Source organism: Embiotoca jacksoni, unplaced genomic scaffold, assembly GCF_022577435.1.
Source record: "Embiotoca jacksoni isolate LCO1_2020_lvr unplaced genomic scaffold, fEmbJac1.0.p SCAF_8, whole genome shotgun sequence".
Classification (NCBI taxonomy): domain Eukaryota; kingdom Metazoa; phylum Chordata; class Actinopteri; family Embiotocidae; genus Embiotoca; species Embiotoca jacksoni.
Window position 1 is genome coordinate 1,812,747 of NW_027185436.1, and position 19,727 is coordinate 1,832,473.

A 19,727-nucleotide genomic window follows, 5' to 3' on the forward strand; every position below is an offset into this window, starting at 1 on the left:
GAAGATCAAATGTAGTAAAACTGGTTCCCTGTGAGCTTTGAGCAGCGTGTTGAAATGTTCACTGTTCACTGGAGGACTAAAGAACAAACCTCCACTTTGTTAGAGTTGGAAGTGATTTTAAGAACTGTCACAATTTAATGTTTTATTACGTTAAAAAGAAAGAAAATACATGAATATATTAAGATGTGAGCATTTCATTCTGTTTACCAACTTTACAACAAGAAGTTGTTCTGTACTCAAAGAAAAGTCCAACATGTCCCTCTGGAAGACGTCCTGACACCATCTGCTGGAGACACTTTACATTGCAGCTTTTCTGACTGTAATAGTTTAACACGTGACAAGGTGATAACATGAAAGTAGACTTTGACATTGTTGAAGAGAGCCGAGACGCCATTACAGGGTGTGAGATCTCTGCTGAACAACATTTATTTGGAGGAATTTAAGTGGAAAGTTGAAGAAACTGTAACTTGGTGAGTCCTGCTTTTAAAAGACTTCAATTACAAATGGCTGAGAAAACTGCTCTTTTAGAAAGTTTCCTGAGCTGCCATGTGTGTTCAGAGACTTTCAGAGATCCTGTGTCTCTGAGCTGCAGCCACAACTTCTGTTCAAGCTGCCTAAAGAAATTCTGGGAACAAGCTGGAAACAAAAACTGTCCAATTTGTAAAAGAAAATCTTCTAAAGATTATCGTGGAGTGAATTTTACACTGAAGGAACTGGCTGACTCGTTTGCTGGGAGACAGAAATCTGGATCATCTGAGACAGAAAACGAACAGAAGAAGATGGAGGTGATGTGCAGAAAACACCAAGAAGAACCCAAATTGTTCTGTGAGGACGAGCAGAGAGCTGTGTGTCCTGTCTGTGAGTTTTCTCTCCACCAGACTCACAAAGTGGTTCCTGTAGAACAAGCAGTCAGTGATCTGAAGGAGCAGCTGAAATCTGACTTAAAGTCTCTGCAGGACAAGAAGGACAAATACAAACAAGTGGAGGAAACATACAATGAAATGAGTCAACACTCCAAGAAGCAGCTGTTGTCCACAGAGAGGCAGATCAGAGCAGAGTTCAACAAGATCCACCAGTTCCTGAAAGAGGAAGAGGAGTCCAGACTGGCAGCTCTGAGGGAGGAAGAGGAGCAGAAGGGGAAGACTATCAGCAGAGAGATGAAGAGGATTCAGGAGCAGATCTCCTCTCTGTCAGACAGTATCTGTGCTGTTGAAGAAGACCTGCAGAAACACAACGTGCCGTTCCTCAGCAGTTATAAAGCCACTCAGACCAGAGCCAGAGCCCAGAGCTCACTGTCAGATCCACAGCTGGTCTCAGGAGCGCTGATAGATGTGGCCAAACACCTGGGCAACCTGTCCTTCAGAGTCTGGGAGAAGATGAAGGAGAAGGTCCACTTCAGTCCTGTCATTCTGGACCCAAACACTGCACCCCAATGTCTCCATCTGTCTGATGATCTGACCAGTGTGAGACAAGAAGACACAAACCAGCAGCTTCCTGACAATCCAGAGAGAAACACCAATTATGCCATTGTTCTGGGCTCTGAGGGTTTCAGCTCAGGGAAACACAGCTGGGAGGTGGAGGTGGGAGACCATCCTCGCTGGAATATAGGTTTAGTTAAAGAGTCAGCTGACAGGAAGGGAAAAATAAGTGGTTCACCAGAATATGGAGTCTGGTGTTTATTGCATGACAGTGGAAAATACCTTGATGTTGTTGGTGAGACTGTAGGAGTGAAGAAGAGTCTCCAGAGGATCAGAGTCCAGCTGGACTATGACATGGGGGAGGTGTCCTTCTACAACCCTGAAGACATGACTCACATCTACACTCACAGAGACACTTTCACTGAGAAACTCTTCCCATTATTCTATATTGGAAAAGCTGGTGATGCCAAAACTTCTGATATCAAAGTCTGTCAGAGTGATTCAGGGAAGTGATTTAGTTGTTTGTGTGGTGATGATTTGTTTGGGGGGAAGATATCTTTGAATCTTAAACTTTTCCAGTTTGTTCTTTTTTACGTGAGAAAATGTAGAAATCCTTGTTAAAGAAGAAATATGACTTTAATTACATTCCTTTGTTGTTTTATGTTCTACAAAACATGAAATATCACTGAATACGATGTTAAAACATAAATGTGGTTCTTTAATTCTCCAAGAATGAAGATCAAGTTTGAACAAAATGGTTTCTAACCAGGTTTTAATGTTAAACAATATGAGCACAGAAAAGTTTCATCTTACCCGGTTTTGTTTTTGACATTTAACATTTACTTTTGAAAGTTTATTTTTTCCAAATTAGAATAAATCAGTTCATTACTTTACTTGTTTTAATAAAAGCTCATGTTTAATATACAGAACGGACCAAACAGTGGACGTTCATGTAATAACTCACCTGTTATGTGTTTAAAATGTGCATCAGTGCAGATTACTGTTGACTGTCTGATATATTTTATACATTCATTCATTTTTATTCATACAAACTAAATCTCCTTCTTTATGTTTGTTTCTTGACTGTTTGAAAAGTTTGTGGAAACTGTTTGATAATGTTCAACACAAATTATATTCCTGTTCAAGCTTCAGAACAAACTGAGAATTTATAAGAAAACTGCAGATTGTTTTGATTAAAGCTGCAACTAAAGACTATTTCTAATAAACCTGTTGATCCTTTTAGTCCATAAATTCCCATAAAATAATCAACATGTCAGATAAAGACAGCGAAGGTTCACATTGGAGCAAATGTTCTTGATGAATGATGAACTTTTCCTTCAGTCTTTGTATTGAGTGTATTTTAGTGGCTGCAGTGAATACTTTATTTCATAGTTCCTGAACATTCAGCTGCTGTTTGTTCTGGTGTGTTTATGGAAACTCTCACTTCATATGTCAGATGTGAAACATCATCACATTCAGGATTTCCTCTTGTTAACTGTGGATTTCCTTGAAGCTGCATTCAGAACTTCAGTTCTTTACCTGATGAGTAAATATGATCAAACTGTCAGAAACGTGAGTTCATCTATGTTCTGGTTTATTTCTGTCAATAAAAAAGATCAAAACCACGCTGCAGTTTTACGTCTTTTAACACAGAGACCTTGAAGTTTCTATTGAAACTGTCATTTTATTGATAACACCATAACACATTGTCTTGAAGTTAGAGAAACACGTGTAGCACGTAAGAGAACAGAGCAATAATCCCAAGAATCAGAGAACTAGAGGACTCGTATTATTATACAGAAGAAACCCAAAGTGACCGAAAGAGACAACTGCAGAGAAATGATTGAATAAGGTTGGAGACAGAGGGAGGGGAAAAGAGGGAGAGACACCCTACGAAGAGAAGCCAACTCAGTGTTGTCAGTGCAACTCAGTCACTGGAGAAAGAAGATGGCAGAAGTTCAGAGTGAACACAGCGGCTCCAGTTGATCTCAGTGACACTTCATCTGACTAAACAGCTGACAGGAAGGCAGCAGAGCTCTCACTGACCTCAAGAGACGAGAGGAGGACAGATCAAGTAGTTTATATGTAGGGCTGCACAGTTGTTTACTTTCATTCATGATTTCAGCTTCTATAAATCCTCCAGTCATGATTTATCAGACACATTGGTGCCATTTTAGTGATAATTGTGCCGCCCTGATCAATAATGTGACTGGAAGCTGGTTCTTGTTCTACAGTGATAAACTGCTGTTGTCTCTGACTGGATCGTCTGTTTGATCCGACACTAAAGTCAACTTATTGTGCAGCTCCATTAGAAGCATCAGTCTGCCGTCCATCTGTGTTTTACTTTGTGTGACAGCGCCCCCTGCTGGAGATCATTCACTCTCTGAACTGCCTCTAATCAGCCTGTTGGACTCCAGTGCTGTTCCTCAAAGTGACATGCAGGCTCAGTGGAGCAGCCGTCACTCTTGGTGCTGATGGTCAACGAGTGCTCCTCATATTCTCTCAGCTGTGTACAAAAGGCAGCTATTTGTAACACCTGGAGCTGACAGCAGATAACTCGGACCAGAGACTCGTTTCGGAGGAGCAGTTAATAACTAGTGTAGTCTATGTAACACACTGGATTTCCTGTGTTAAGTTTAGGACTGTCTTTAGGTCGCTCTGGGAGTGAATGAAACACGGCAAATGTTTGCAGTTTAAAACAAGGAACTGAACTGCAATTTATTATAGTTATTAACACGCACAGAAAATCAAGGGAACAGCATAAAAGAAAAATAACAAATTCAAGTAATAACTTCAATACTGGTATTTCTCCCACAGTCAGTCAGTTTCAGTCTGTTGTCTTTCGGTCTACTTCCCGGTAGTGTATGTCTGTAAAAATCAAGTTAAACATCAGATAATCCAGAAAGATATTTCAGGTTATCAGCATCTTTGTTTTAGTAACACAACATTGTAAAGTAGAATATATCCTCTGTAATAAAATCTGTTTCAGTCTTTTCATCATTTCTGTTTTTAGCTTTCTTTCATATTTTGATGAATGATTCCAGTTTTGGGTCTTTTAACTTTATTCTTTTCAAACAGGTGTTTTACAATAATTTAGTTTAGACTTGGTGTTCTTTCAGCGCTGCTGAATTATGTGATATTTTTATAGTTTATACAGAACAAGGTCAGTAATGTAAGTGAGAAATCTTAAGAAATGTGTGGAAACGGCAAAAGAAGACAACAAAGAAAAACTATTTCAGTGTTAAATTCATTTTGTTTCCAACTTGATCCATTTTTTAGGGACATAATTCTTCCATCTGCAGAATGTCTTCAACTCCACTGACTGAACAGTTTACACTCAGGATGTGATTGAATGGAGGGATTTTAATTCCTGTGATCACCACAAGATGGAGACAGATCTGTTCAGGCTGGTTATTTCAACACTGAATATTTTATTTCCACTTTCTGACCTTTTTAATATTAATGTTAACTGCAGAGGTTGATAAAAGTATTTACAGTATTTATATGTATTTATATAAGTATAACACTGTTTCCTTATTGAATATTAATCATGTCTCTTGATGGGACACTTCATCAGAAACCTGTTTAAAAATGATTTACTTTTAATATTATCTGTCTGACATGAGTCCTTTCTGCTGACTTTCTGCTTTTCACCATCATCAAACCTCAGCTGTAAAACATACAGACGATTACTGAAAATAATACATGTTGAATTCTTGTCATCTTTTCTGTTCTTTCTTCTTCTCTTCTCATTTATTTTACTGATATTGAAGAAAAACTCGTTGTTGTCGTTGTTTTCGATGATATGTGTTTTTTAAAGCAGAACATCTTTTAATGAGTCGGTCTTTAAGTGAGGAGCTAGTGTCTCACAACAAACCGGATCAGGACTGGACTCGGTCCAGAGGATCCTGGTCTCTGTGCAGCCTGGAGAACTCCTGCATGTTCTCCATGGAGGAGAATTATTAAGCCCCGCCTCCAGGAAGTGGACTTTGTTCAAGGGGCCGATGTCCAGCAGCCTTTCCTATCCTGAACAGGTTTTCATCCTGAACATCAACTTTAAATGTGATCCTGTGATCTGGATGTATTTAGTGTTCATGGCTCGACACACACGTTCTTGAAGGAAAACACCACACAACACGACAGGATGCTGCATTATCTCAGCCGTCATAACAACATTGCAGGAGCTCAATGAAACTCTCCAGGGCTTTGACAGAGAAAACTTTCTGACCCAGCGAATGGCTCTGATATGCAACCATTCAATCCAGAGTTCATGTCGGTTCCTCTCATATTCATCTCAAACTTCCTCTCAGTGTTGAATCTTAATTTAATAAGGTGTCTGACTGGCCTGTGCAGAGTCGTCATGTTTTCTTCCTCTCTGTCTGCTGACTTCACTCTCCTTTTTACACTGGGCCCCCTTTCCTGATTGGTCCATGGATTCAGAGTCTGTTACAACCTTTTTTTGCAGCTGTTTTTGAGAAAACCCTAAACTTTGATAATATTAAACTGTTTTTTTAAGAATTAAAGAATACTTTTATACAGGTTCAATATCCATTTAAATTTTAATTGATATTTTCATCAGTGAATTTGAACAGACAAGGTAACATACAGATGGCATGATCAGGTGTCCACATAGTTTTAGCAGTGTGTGTCTGTTCCATTATTCACACTGGTCAAAGTTATAATGCAGCGTGATTTTGTTTTGATTCATATTTGTAAATTATTCTGCTTATCTGCACTGATTCTGGCTTCTGTGGTCTGTTTCCTCTGCTTCTATATTCATTTCTCTCCAGGGGATCAATAACATGACATGTTATCTTTAAATAAACCTGCAGAGACCTGCTTGAGATGCAGGAAGTAATTAACCACAAAGAGGATTTTCACTTTTTCTTTGATTCAAAGGTGTGTAATCAACCATGTCAAGTCTAAAGTTAAAGTTAAAGGTCAAACCAGCTGGTTACTGTTGGTCTTTGGCTCAGATCAGTGAGCAGTCTCCAAAGTTTGAAACCCAGCGCCCGCTGGCATGCTGGTATCATCTATACTATAAAAATGTACCAGTGACATCAGAGACAAAGAAACCCTCAAACCTCTGATGTTGAAATACAAAACTGCAATTTTCTCTTGCATCTTAAATGACATTTAATCTGAGGAGAGAACTTGGTACATGGGCTCACATTAGTTTTCAGTTACAGTCATTGGTGCACTGTACACATGCGTGTCATGCACACAAATATGACCACAGCTAACATCAAACCATCAACAACTCTGGTTGCATCAATACTCGAGAGCATAAACTCCTCTTTAAACTTCTGACCTCTGTGAAAGTACCGAGGGATTTACATCAAACTTTACTGCTATTGATAAGATGATATCACCTAAAATCATAAAGGAGGGAAACATAATGCAGAACAGAACAGAGCAGCACTGTGAGCAGCAGAGAAACGTTAATCAAAGACTGCCCTCTACAGATAGCTGACTTCAATCACAAGTAAACGGTAGAAAGTTCACGTTTTCTCTTCATGATCAACAGAGAAGTGAATCGCTTTTGCTGGATAATTATGGCCACAAGTCACAATTACAGGATCATGAATGCTAAAACATGGCGGCACAATACGAGGAAAGTCATCAAGTTGGTGAATACACACAGTGATTTTAAAGTACTACTCAGTAATAAGATTTAAATGAAGTGACAAAGCTGCTGGTCAAACCAGACCAAGACAGATTGTACAGGTGAAACCTCTGAGTGCACTGATTTTATGAATGCTGCAATTTGTTGATTATCATCTCATCATTTCAATTTTAATTTAAAGATGTGTTATTTCTTCTTTTAAAAGCGACCTTACCTTCATTGCCGTGCAGAAACAGCAACACTGACGTCTTATAGACATGAGACCAAAGATGGATTTGTGGACTTTTGGATGAAGAATTTCAAATTTATTGACGGAAAGCTGATGATGTACTAAATTGTGAGCTGTGAGGTGAACAGAAGAGTCCATGTTCAAGGTTCTCAGTTAACTCCACATGAAATGAGTTGCGGTGGGATCTCAGTGGTGAATCATGAACACTGGAAGTGAATGACAAGCCTTTCTTCACCTTCACCTTCCACCCTGAAAGTGCAGTCACAGGCACAGTGGACATGTGAAGCTTGGATTTCATGAAATCAAGAGAGGAACTGCAGCTCCCACCACAGAGGCTCTGAAAATACAATTTTCTGTATAAAGACATTTTTTAAATATTGATTTGAAAATGATAAACTGATCAGATCATTTCTAAAATAGATGAATAATTTGAATTACTTGAAGTGAATCATAAATTTTGGGGGGAAATGGAAACAAGGTTGCTCCAAAATAAAAGCATCCCTTGGTCCATGTTAGTGCTCTTAAGGTGACGTGGAAGGTTTTACATGATGGGAGACACTGGCTGAGCTGCCTGCTGATTCAGCATTACTAAATGTGATTTTTATATACAGCGCTGAATTAAAGGTGTATATGAATAAAAATCAAATTTCCACATGCAAAGTCATTTATCATGTAGATACATAAACAAAATGGGAGAGTTTATTTTCTTGAATTTCACTGCTTCTTATAAATGCATTAACGCTGGTTTGCTGTAAAGAATCAAAAAGGTTTTATTGTCGATTGCGAGGCCAAGGCACATTCATGAAGCACGTTATGAATTTTACTGAAGGAAATATGTTCAACTAAAAATAATAAAAAGATATATGTGTTATGAAATGTTTAGTTGCAGCCCTTCATTATACACAAACTTTTAAAATCAGGACACACATGGAAAATAGAGCCTTTGTCTTATGTATATCTAAATAAAAGACCATGAACATGTGGATGTATATTGTTTTTTTAAGACAATATTTGCATATGAGATTATTTAATCATTAGAATTCAGACAGATTGATATCTTAAAAAGATCTTAAATAACCAAAATGCCTCGTGAGATGGACACTTGTTTCGCCAGATTTCCAGGACGAGCCATTTTTTCTTTACTGTGAACATGGTATCAATAATTTGTCTCCCTCTGAAACATGAACATCAACTGCCAAATTTGATATTGATATTTGGTACAATTATGTGTCATCTACTTCCATTTAACGTGGCGGTGTCGGATGACTGTTGGCTCATGGTTAGGTAACTATGGTTACCTGCAGTTTCATTCACCTTGCACACTTATTTGTAAGGCTGTTAACTGATGACCAGCAGACACCCGCCAGCACAACATGCTCAAGGTTACAACACAGAAAAAAGGTATTGTCCAATTTATGAGATGATAAAATACTGAATAAAAACCTTCAGTAGTAAATACTTGAACATGTGTCTGCATACTGACACGATTCATCATCATATTAATACCATAAAGGCTTTCTTTACTAAAAGGTCGGGGAGAACTCAAACACTACCGGTGCGCTAATGTAGCCGCAGGAGCCGGACTCAAGGCCTCTGAACCACATCAATATTACAGAGCACACAATCAAATATTCATCTATCGGCCCTCCTCTGTTTCTCTTTCTCTGAAGCAAGCCTGTAAAACACTGGAGACACGTCTAAAACAGTTTCAGTTCACATCTGCTGTGCGACCTGAACCCCGAGTGGAGAGGAGCTGCTGTGTTTCAGGGAGTGAGCGCTTGATTAGAGGTCAAAGACACAACAAGGACACAATAACAGAGACAAGGCAGCCAGGTTGGGCTGTTCCAACTCGCTCATGTAAGATGTCGTCCATCTTAACTGCAGATTCTAACCTGCATACAGTCACACAGTGAAACAACGTGAGGCAAACAGTTTCTGATACATATGATTTAAAAGTTTAGTACATGTTTACATTTACAAACACTCAGTTGCATTATGTGGACGTAGTTTCTCTTTGTTCAGCTCCACGAGGGGCAACAAAGGTGACATTTCTCCAACAGGATGTTGAGTATGTTCAGCATCAGTCAGTTTGTTTCATTCAATTCATTTGTTCTTGTGAAAGTAGTTTTTCTATTCTGTTGAAAATACTTGTTTTACACACATATACTGTATATGATGTTCTGGGAAGTACTCAGTAAAGATATTCATGGTTTTACAAACAAATTTTATGCCTGATCATGTTTGGAAAAACAATTCGATTATATATTAACAGGGTCTGATTCGCTACAACCCATAAAAATGGTTAATACAGCATTTAGTGTTGAGAGATTTTGCTAAATATTTGAGGACAAATTCACGTAGACATTTTGTTTTGTGGGAAGTTTTGATCATGTGCAGTAATTTACACTATTTTGAAAAATGACAAAAGCAGAAAATATGAGGAAGAACATGTATTTATGTGTTTATTACGATGCATCAGTGAGTGTTGAAGTCTAACAGGCAGCTGCAGGATGATAAAAGATGTCATGCAAAGTCCAAAGATCAGACAGAGTTATTATAATCAACAATAAGAAGTAGAGAATTATGAGATATTTGATCAGGCTGTTTTTGATCAGTTTTAAACATTATGTGTGTAATTTAGAAAAAGGTTGTGTATGTTAGTAGAAAATTAAAATGGAAGTGAATTAACATTGAAATGCTTCTAAGTCTGTTTCAAACTGAGATGTTGAAATACAAAATAATCACATCCTCACAAGAACAATTAAAACATGTTCTTTCATATCATACAGAACATTTTTAAAGGTAAAAGTTTGGTTTAGATCTTCAAACAGTTTCTTTGTCTGTGACAAAGTACATGAACCACTCTGATAGAGTAAACATGAGACTTCAGGGGGATAAACATTATATGTTCATCTGACTGTCTGAGAATTCATTTCTCACGCTGGTCAGATCATCAGAGGGAAACAAGGCTGTTCAGTTTGTGTTGGAGTCTTCAGGCCACATCTTGTTCTGTAGGAAGGTAATAAAAGTTGATATCAGATAGTTTGCTGTCAATGATTGACCAATGAAGGATGTAGATGAAACACATGTTCTTAGCAGCTCACAATTATGTGTTGTACAATACAATATTTGTATATAGTTCTGTCCCTCAACTGAGACAAAAAACAAAACAAAGTTAATTTAATAACTTTTGTTTGATGACATTTGTCTTTGTTATTCACTGTAAAAGTTTGATCTTTGATAGAGTAATGTGGGTTTCTCAACCTTAAATTAAATGGATTCATGTTATAATAACAGAGAAATGTGTTGGGGTATATTTTTCCATTTATATAAATGCATGCACAATATTTGTATACTTAAATAAACAATGCAGAGACAGTTATTTAACAATATGTTAGGGAGTAGTTACATTTATACAGTCTTACAGTTACAGCCGGCCCTTTGAGGGCAACCATAATGCTGATGTGGACCAGGGTGAAAACGAGTTTGACACCTGTGCCGTAGAGTAACAGCCTTGTTTTTATACAGGTTAGGTTTCAGAGTTACCTGGAAAACCCTGTAGATTTTGGATTTGGATTCTCCTTGACGAAGGAGATGACGAGCCTCCTTTAACCCTGAGGAGTTGGACCACGGTCACCTGTTGTTCCACGGAGGAGACCGTCAGTCAAATGAATGACTATAAACTCTCCTTCACTTGTCCAGATCTCCACAGTTACATATTCTTCTCATTGGATCATTGTGTATTAAAACTATCCATCCCATATTTGACTTGCCTGAATACTGAGATCATTTCTTACTTCCTCCCATGTTAGTCTGCTGATATCTAAGTGGTGGACTGCTGCTTTAACAATGATCTGGATTCTCTCTGTTTTAGATTTGACCTCCACTGTAACATTTACTACCTGCAATGAAAGTGAGGAGCTTCATTAAGTCGACCATTATTTGACCCTCATTTGTCTGATCTGGGACTGCTGTGGGTTGTTTTGCTGCTTTCCTTCTTCCATCAGTTCCTCCACTCTGCCTGACCCTCTTCACTGCCTCTGCATAGGTGGTTTTAATACCGTGGTTAGTATACGCTGCTCACACAACGACACTGACACCTGCTGGCTGGTTACTGACACTGCTGCTTAATACTGGGATGAATAACACTGGACCTACATTTGACTTTTACTAAAACAGATCTTCCTTCTCCTAAAAACACAAAGAACACATTCAGAACATATAAAACTCCTTCTGTACTTACATTTGATCAAAACATGACTTATTCAATAAGCTGTGCACCACTTATTGTGCCACATGTAGCTGAAGTTTGAGTGAATCCCAACATTTAATCAAAGTGTAAATGAACACGTTCATGCTGACATGTCAGCACAACATGTTTCCTGTTACTGCTGCTGAAGATCAAATGTAGTAAAACTGGTTCCCTGTGAGCTTTGAGCAGCGTGTTGAAATGTTCACTGTTCACTGGAGGACTAAAGAACAAACCTCCACTTTGTTAGAGTTGGAAGTGATTTTAAGAACTGTCACAATTTAATGTTTTATTACGTTAAAAAGAAAGAAAATACATGAATATATTAAGATGTGAGCATTTCATTCTGTTTACCAACTTTACAACAAGGAAGTTGTTCTGTCCTCAAAGAAAAGTCCAACATGTCCCTCTGGAAGACGTCCTGACACCATCTGCTGGAGACACTTTACATTGCAGCTTTTCTGACTGTAATAGTTTAACACATGACAAGGTGAGAAAATGAAAGTAGACTTTGACATTGTTGAAGAGAGCCGAGACGCCATTACAGGGTGTGAGATCTCTGCTGAACAACATTTATTTGGAGGAATTTAAGTGGAAAGTTGAAGAAACTGTAACTTGGTGAGTCCTGCTTTTAAAAGACTTCAATTACAAATGGCTGAGAAAACTGCTCTTGTTGAAAGTTACCTGAGCTGCCATGTGTGTTCAGAGACTTTCAGAGATCCTGTGTCTCTGAGCTGCAGCCACAACTTCTGTTCAAGCTGCCTAAAGAAATTCTGGGAACAAGCTGGAAACAAAAACTGTCCAATTTGTAAAAGAAAATCTTCAAAAGATCATCCTCGAGTGAATTTTACACTGAAGGAACTGGCTGACTCGTTTGCTGGGAGACAGAAATCTGGATCATCTGGAACAGAAAACGAACAGAAGAAGATGGAGGTGATGTGCAGAAAACACCAAGAAGAGCCCAAATTGTTCTGTGAGGACGAGCAGAGAGCTGTGTGTACTGTCTGTGAGTTTTCTCTCCACCAGACTCACAAAGTGGTTCCTGTAGAACAAGCAGTCAGTGATCTGAAGGAGCAGCTGAAATCTGACTTAAAGTCTCTGCAGGACAAGAAGGACAAATACAAACAAGTGGAGGAAACATACAATGAAATGAGTGAACACTCCAAGAAGCAGCTGTTGTCCACAGAGAGGCAGATCAGAGCAGAGTTCAACAAGATCCACCAGTTCCTGAAAGAGGAAGAGGAGTCCAGACTGGCAGCTCTGAGGGAGGAAGAGGAGCAGAAGGGGAAGACTATCAGCAGAGAGATGAAGAGGATTCAGGAGCAGATGTCCTCTCTGTCAGACAGTATCTGTGCTGTTGAAGAAGACCTGCAGAAACACAACGTGCCGTTCCTCAGCAGTTATAAAGCCACTCAGACCAGAGCCAGAGCCCAGAGCTCACTGTCAGATCCACAGCTGGTCTCAGGAGCGCTGATAGATGTGGCCAAACACCTGGGCAACCTGTCCTTCAGAGTCTGGGAGAAGATGAAGGAGAAGGTCCACTTCAGTCCTGTCATTCTGGACCCAAACACTGCAAGCCAATGGCTCCATCTGTCTGATGATCTGACCAGTGTGAGACATGGAGACACAAACCAGCAGCTTCCTGACAATCCAGAGAGAAACACTAAATATGTTGATGTTCTGGGCTCTGAGGGTTTCAGCTCAGGGAAACACAGCTGGGAGGTGGAGGTGGGAGACCATCCTGACTGGGCTATAGGTTTAGTTAAAGAGTCAGTTGACAGGAAGGGAGAGTGTTATTATTCACCAGAATATGGAGTCTGGTGTTTATTTCATCACAGTGGAGAATACCTTGATGTTGTTGGTAAGACTGTCAGAGTGAAGAAGAGTCTCCAGAGGATCAGAGTCCAGCTGGACTATGACATGGGGGAGGTGTCCTTCTACAACCCTGAAGACATGACTCACATCTACACTCACAGAGACACTTTCACTGAGAAACTCTTTCCATATTTCTATATTGGAAAAGCTGGTGATGCCAAAACTTCTGATATCAAAGTCTGTCAGAGTGATTCAGGGAAGTGATTTAGTTGTTTGTGTGGTGATGATTTGTTTGGGGGGAAGTTATCTTTGAATCTTAAACTTTTCTAGTTTGTTCTTTTTTAAGTGAGAAAATGTAGAAATCCTTGTTAAAGAAGAAATATGACTTTAATTACATTCCTTTGTTGTTTTATGTTCTACAAAACATGAAATATCACTGAATAAGATGTTAAAACATAAATGTGGTTCTTTAATTCTCCAAGAATGAAGATCAAGTTTGAACAAAATGGTTTCTAACAAGGTTTTAATGTTAAACAATATGAGCACAGAAAAGTTTCATCTTACCTGGTTTTGTTTTTGACATTTAACATTTACTTTTGATAGTTTATTTTTTCCAAATTAGAATAAATCAGTTCATTACTTTACTTGTTTTAATAAAAGCTCATGTTTAATGTGCAGAACGGACCAAACAGTGGACGTTCATGTAATAACTCACCTGTTATGTGTTTAAAATGTGCATCAGTGCAGATTACTGTTGACTGTCTGATATATTTTATACATTCATTCATTTTTATTCAGACAAACTAAATCTCCTTCTTTATTTTTGTTTCTTGGACTGTTTGAAAAGTTTGTGGAAACTGTTTGATAATGTTCAACACAAATTATATTCCTGTTCAAGCTTCAGAACAAACTGAGAATTTATAAGAAAACTGCAGATTGTTTTGATTAAAGCTGCAACTAAAGACTATTTCTAATAAACCTGTTGATCATTTTAGTCCATAAATTCCCATAAAATAATAAACATGTCAGATAAAGACAGCGAAGGTTCACATTGGAGCAAATGTTCTTGATGAAAGATGAACTTTTCCTTCAGTCTTTGTATTGAGTGTATTTTAGTGGCTGCAGTGAATACTTTATTTCATAGTTCCTGAACATTCAGCTGCTGTTTGTTCTGGTGTGTTTATGGAAACTCTCACTTCATATGTCAGATGTGAAACATCATCACATTCAGGATTTCCTCTTGTTAACTGTGGATTTCCTTGAAGCTGCATTCAGAACTTCAGTTCTTTACCTGATGAGTAAATATGATCAAACTGTCAGAAATGTGAGTTCATCTGTGTTCTGGTTTATTTCTGTCAATAAAAAAGATCAAAACCACGCTGCAGTTTTATGTCTTTAAACACAGAGACCTTGAAGTTTCTATTGAAACTGTCATTTTATGGATAACACCTTAACACATTGTCTTGAAGTTAGAGAAACACGTGTAGCACGTAAGAGAACAGAGCAATAATCCCAAGAATCAGAGAACTAGAGGACTCGTATTATTATACAGAAGAAACCCAAAGTGACCGAAAGAGACAACTGCAGAGAAATGATTGAATAAGGTTGGAGACAGAGGGAGGGGAAAAGAGGGAGAGACACCCTACGAAGAGAAGCCAACTCAGTGTTGTCAGTGCAACTCAGTCACTGGAGAAAGAAGATGGCAGAAGTTCAGAGTGAACACAGCGGCTCCAGTTGATCTCAGTGACGCTTCATCTGACTAAACAGCTGACAGGAAGGCAGCAGAGCTCTCACTGACCTCAAGAGACGAGAGGAGGACAGATCAAGTAGTTTATATGTAGGGCTGCACAGTTCTTTACTTTCATTCATGATTTCAGCTTCTATAAATCCTCCAGTCATGATTTATCAGACACATTGGTGCCATTTTAGTGATAATTGTGCCGCCCTGATCAATAATGTGACTGGAAGCTGGTTCTTGTTCTACAGTGATAAACTGCTGTTGTCTCTGACTGGATCGTCTGTTTGATCCGACACTAAAGTCAACTTATTGTGCAGCTCCATGAGAAGCATCAGTCTGCCGTCCATCTGTGTTTTACTTTGTGTGACAGCGCCCCCTGCTGGAGATCATTCACTCTCTGAACTGCCTCTAATCAGCCTGTTGGACTCCAGTGCTGTTCCTCAAAGTGACATGCAGGCTCAGTGGAGCAGCCGTCACTCTTGGTGCTGATGGTCAACGAGTGCTCCTCATATTCTCTCAGCTGTGTACAAAAGGCAGCTATTTGTAACACCTGGAGCTGACAGCAGATAACTCGGACCAGAGACTCGGTTCGGAGGAGCAGTTAATAACTAGTGTAGTCTATGTAACACACTGGATTTCCTGTGTTAAGTTTAGGACTGTCTTTAGGTCGCTCTGGGAGTGAATGAAACACGGCAAATGTTTGCAGTTTAAAACAAGGAACTGAACTGCAATTTATTATAGTTATTAACACAGAAAATCAAGGGAACAGCATAAAAGAAAAATAACAAATTCAAGTAATAACTTCAATACTGGTATTTCTCCCACAGTCAGTCAGTTTCAGTCGTCTTTCAGTCTACTACCCGGTAGTGTATGTCTGTAAAAATCAAGTTAAACATCAGATAATCCAGAAAGATATCAAATCTATGAAGTGAAACTTTATTACATGTTCAGTTTAAACTCTCACTGAAACAAATTGATGTGGTTTTAATTATTAGCTGAGTTAGCAGCAACTAAACTCACCAGCTGCATCAAATACTTTGTTTCTGGTTGTGTCACATGTTTTTAGTCTTCAACACATTTTAACTGGATTATTTTCCTCTTTACTCTCAGAGTCTCAATGAATTAAAAAGCACCATGTGTCTTTTCATTATGTTATTTTGTTGTACAGCCGACTTGATTTGATGTCGAGGATCACAGAAATTGTTCCTCCAACTGTGTACCGTCTGAAATCAATCAGGTAAAATGGTTTTCATTCATTTTGTTGTTTTCATGGAACTTCAGTGCAACATGAAAACCTAAAGAGTTGTTCCCCCCAGAGATAACTCTTTGACAGACTTCAGTGATGAAGGGTTTCCTTGTTTGTTTTCCTTTCTTTTCTTTTTTAAATGGAGACTCCTGTTTTTTAATGATCATCTTACGTTTGATGGAATTCTCCAAAATGTTTGTCAAGTTGTAATATGACTCTGATCATGTTGTAATCTTCATGATGCTGCTTCCTTGTCTTATAACAAATGTCGTGTGTCCAGTGAGTTCTCACGTTGTGCTGCACAGTCGTGTTCTCATGTTACTTTCTCTGTTTTTTAAAACATTACAGAAGCTTTAATGTTGAAGTTGTTCTACTTCTTAAAAGAAAGATGAATTCAACACAAACTTTGTCTACAAAGTGATGAAACTGTTTCATATCAGCTGGACACAAACTTTACTGATCAAATGTTTAAATATTTCAGGTTATCAGCATCTTTGTTTTAGTAACACAACATTGTAAAGTAGAATATATCCTCTGTAATAAAATCTGTTTCAGTCTTTTCATCATTTCTGTTTTTGACTTTCTTTCATATTTTGATGAATGATTCCAGTTTTGGATCTTTGAACTTTATTCTTTTCAAACATGTGTTTTACAATAATTTAGTTTAGACTTGGTCTTCTTACAGCACTGCTGAATTATGTGATATTTTTATAGTTTATACAGAACAAGGTCAGTAATGGAAGTGAGAAATCTTAAGAAATGTGTGGAAACGGCAAAAGAAGACAACAAAGAAAAACTATTTCAGTGTTAAATTCATTTTGTTTCCAACTTGATCCATTTTTTAGGGACATAATTCTTCCATCTGCAGAATGTCTTCAACTCCACTGACTGAACAGTTTACACTCAGGATGTGATTGAATGGAGGGATTTTAATTCCTGTGATCACCACACGATGGAGACAGAGATCTGTTCAGGCTGGTTATTTCAACACTGAATATTTTATTTCCACTTTCTGACCTTTTTAATATTAATGTTCACTGCAGAGGTTGATACAAGTATTTACAGTATTTATATGTATTTATATAAGTATATCACTGTTTCCTTATTGAATATTAATCATGTCTCTTGATGGGACACTTCATCAGAAACCTGTTTAAAAATGATTTACTTTTAATATTATCTGTCTGACATGAGTCCTTTCTGCTGACTTTCTGCTTTTCATCATCATCAAACCTCAGCTGTAAAACATACAGATGATTACTGAAAATAATACATGTTGAATTCTTGTCATCTTTTCTGTTCTTTCTTCTCTTCTTCTCATTTATTTTACTGATGTTGAAGAAAAACTCGTTGTTGTCGTTGTTTTCGATGATACGTGTTTTTTAAAGCAGAACATCTTTTAGTGAGTCGGTCTTTAAGTGAGGAGCTAGTGTCTCACAACAAACCGGATCAGGACTGGACTCGGTCCAGAGGATCCTGGTCTCTGTGCAGCCTGGAGAGCTCCTGCATGTTCTCCATGGAGGAGGATCATTAAGCCCCGCCTCCAGGAAGTGGACTATGTTCAAGGGGCCGATGTCCAGCAGCCTTTCTTATCCTGAACAGGTTTTCATCCTGAACATCAACTTTAAATGTGATCCTGTGATCTGGATGTATTTAGTGTTCATGGCTCGACACACACGTTCTTGAAGGAAAACACCACACAACACGACAGGATGCTGCATTATCTCAGCCGTCATAACAACATTGCAGGAGCTCAATGAAACTCTCCAGGGCTTTGACAGAGAAAACTTTCTGACCCAGCGAATGGCTCTGATATGCAACCATTCAATCCAGAGTTCATGTCGGTTCCTCTCATATTCATCTCAAACTTCCTCTCAGTGTTGAATCTTAATTTAATAAGGTGTCTGACTGGCCTGTGCAGAGTCGTCATGTTTTCTTCCTCTCTGTCTGCTGACTTCACTCTCCTTTTTACACTGGGCCCCCTTTCCTGATTGGTCCATGGATTCAGAGTCTGTTACAACCTTTTTTGCAGCTGTTTTTGAGAAAACCCTAAACTTTGATAATATTAAACTGTTTTTTTAAGAATTAAAGAATACTTTTATACAGGTTCAATATCCATTTAAATTTAAACTGATATTTTCATCAGTGAATTTGAACAGACAAGGTAACATACAGATGGCATGATCAGGTGTCCACATAGTTTTAGCAGTGTGTGTCTGTTCCATTATTCACACTGGTCAAAGTTATAATGCAGCGTGATTTTGTTTTGATTCATATTTGTAAATTATTCTGCTTATCTGCACTGATTCTGGCTTCTGTGGTCTGTTTCCTCTGCTTCTATATTCATTTCTCTCCAGGGGATCAATAACATGACATGTTATCTTTAAATAAACCTGCAGAGACCTTCTTGAGATGCAGGAAGTAATTTACCACAAAGAGGATTTTCACTTTTTCTTTGATTCAAAGGTGTGTAATCAACCATGTCAAGTCTAAAGTTAAAGTTAAAGGTCAAACCAGCTGGTTACTGTTGGTCTTTGGCTCAGATCAGTGAGCAGTCTCCAAAGTTTGAAACCCAGCGCCCGCTGGCATGCTGGTATCATTTATACTATAAAAATGTACCAGTGACATCAGAGACAAAGAAACCCTCAAACCTCTGATGTTGAAATACAAAACTGCAATTTTCTCTTGCATCTTAAATGACATTTAATCTGAGGAGAGAACTTGGTACATGGGCTCACATTAGTTTTCAGTTACAGTCATTGGTGCACTGTACACATGCGTGTCATGCACACAAATATGACCACAGCTAACATCAAACCATCAACAACTCTGGTTGCATCAATACTCGAGAGCATAAACTCCTCTTTAAACTTCTGACCTCTGTGAAAGTACCGAGGGATTTACATCAAACTTTACTGCTCTTGATAAGATGATATCACCTAAAATCATAAAGGAGGGAAACATAATGCAGAACAGAACAGAGCAGCACTGTGAGCAGCAGAGAAACGTTAATCAAAGACTGCCCTCTACAGATAGCTGACTTCAATCACAAGTAAACGGTAGAAAGTTCACGTTTTCTCTTCATGATCAACAGGTAAGTGAATCGCTTTTGCTGGATAATTATGGCCACAAGTCACAATTACAGGATCATGAATGCTAAAACATGGCGGCACAATACGAGGAAAGTCATCAAGTTGGTGAATACACAGTGATTTTAAAGTACTACTCAGTAATAAAATTTAAATGAAGTGACAAAGCTGCTGGTCAAACCAGACCAAGACAGATTGTACAGGTGAAACCTCTGAGTGCACTGATTTTATGAATGCTGCAATTTGTTGATTATCATCTCATCATTTCAATTTTAATTTAAAGATGTGTTATTTCTTCTTTTAAAAGCGACCTTACC

The 19,727-nt window shown here is 38.3% G+C and overlaps 2 protein-coding genes across 2 annotated transcripts; both read left to right on the plus strand.

The window, feature by feature from the left end:
- The first annotated feature begins 385 nt into the window (after positions 1–385).
- On the plus strand, positions 386–2,226 carry LOC138191474 (nuclear factor 7, brain-like). Its single transcript, XM_069138318.1, has one exon. It carries the CDS (start codon positions 504–506, stop codon positions 1,929–1,931), a length of 1,428 nt encoding a protein of 475 aa, XP_068994419.1. The 5' UTR covers positions 386–503; the 3' UTR covers positions 1,932–2,226.
- Positions 2,227–12,055: 9,829 nt separating this feature from the next.
- On the plus strand, positions 12,056–14,696 carry LOC138191470 (nuclear factor 7, brain-like). Its single transcript, XM_069138314.1, has one exon. The coding sequence runs from the start codon at positions 12,174–12,176 to the stop codon at positions 13,599–13,601; it is 1,428 nt and encodes a 475-aa protein (XP_068994415.1). The 5' UTR covers positions 12,056–12,173; the 3' UTR covers positions 13,602–14,696.
- The last annotated feature ends 5,031 nt before the right edge of the window (positions 14,697–19,727 follow it).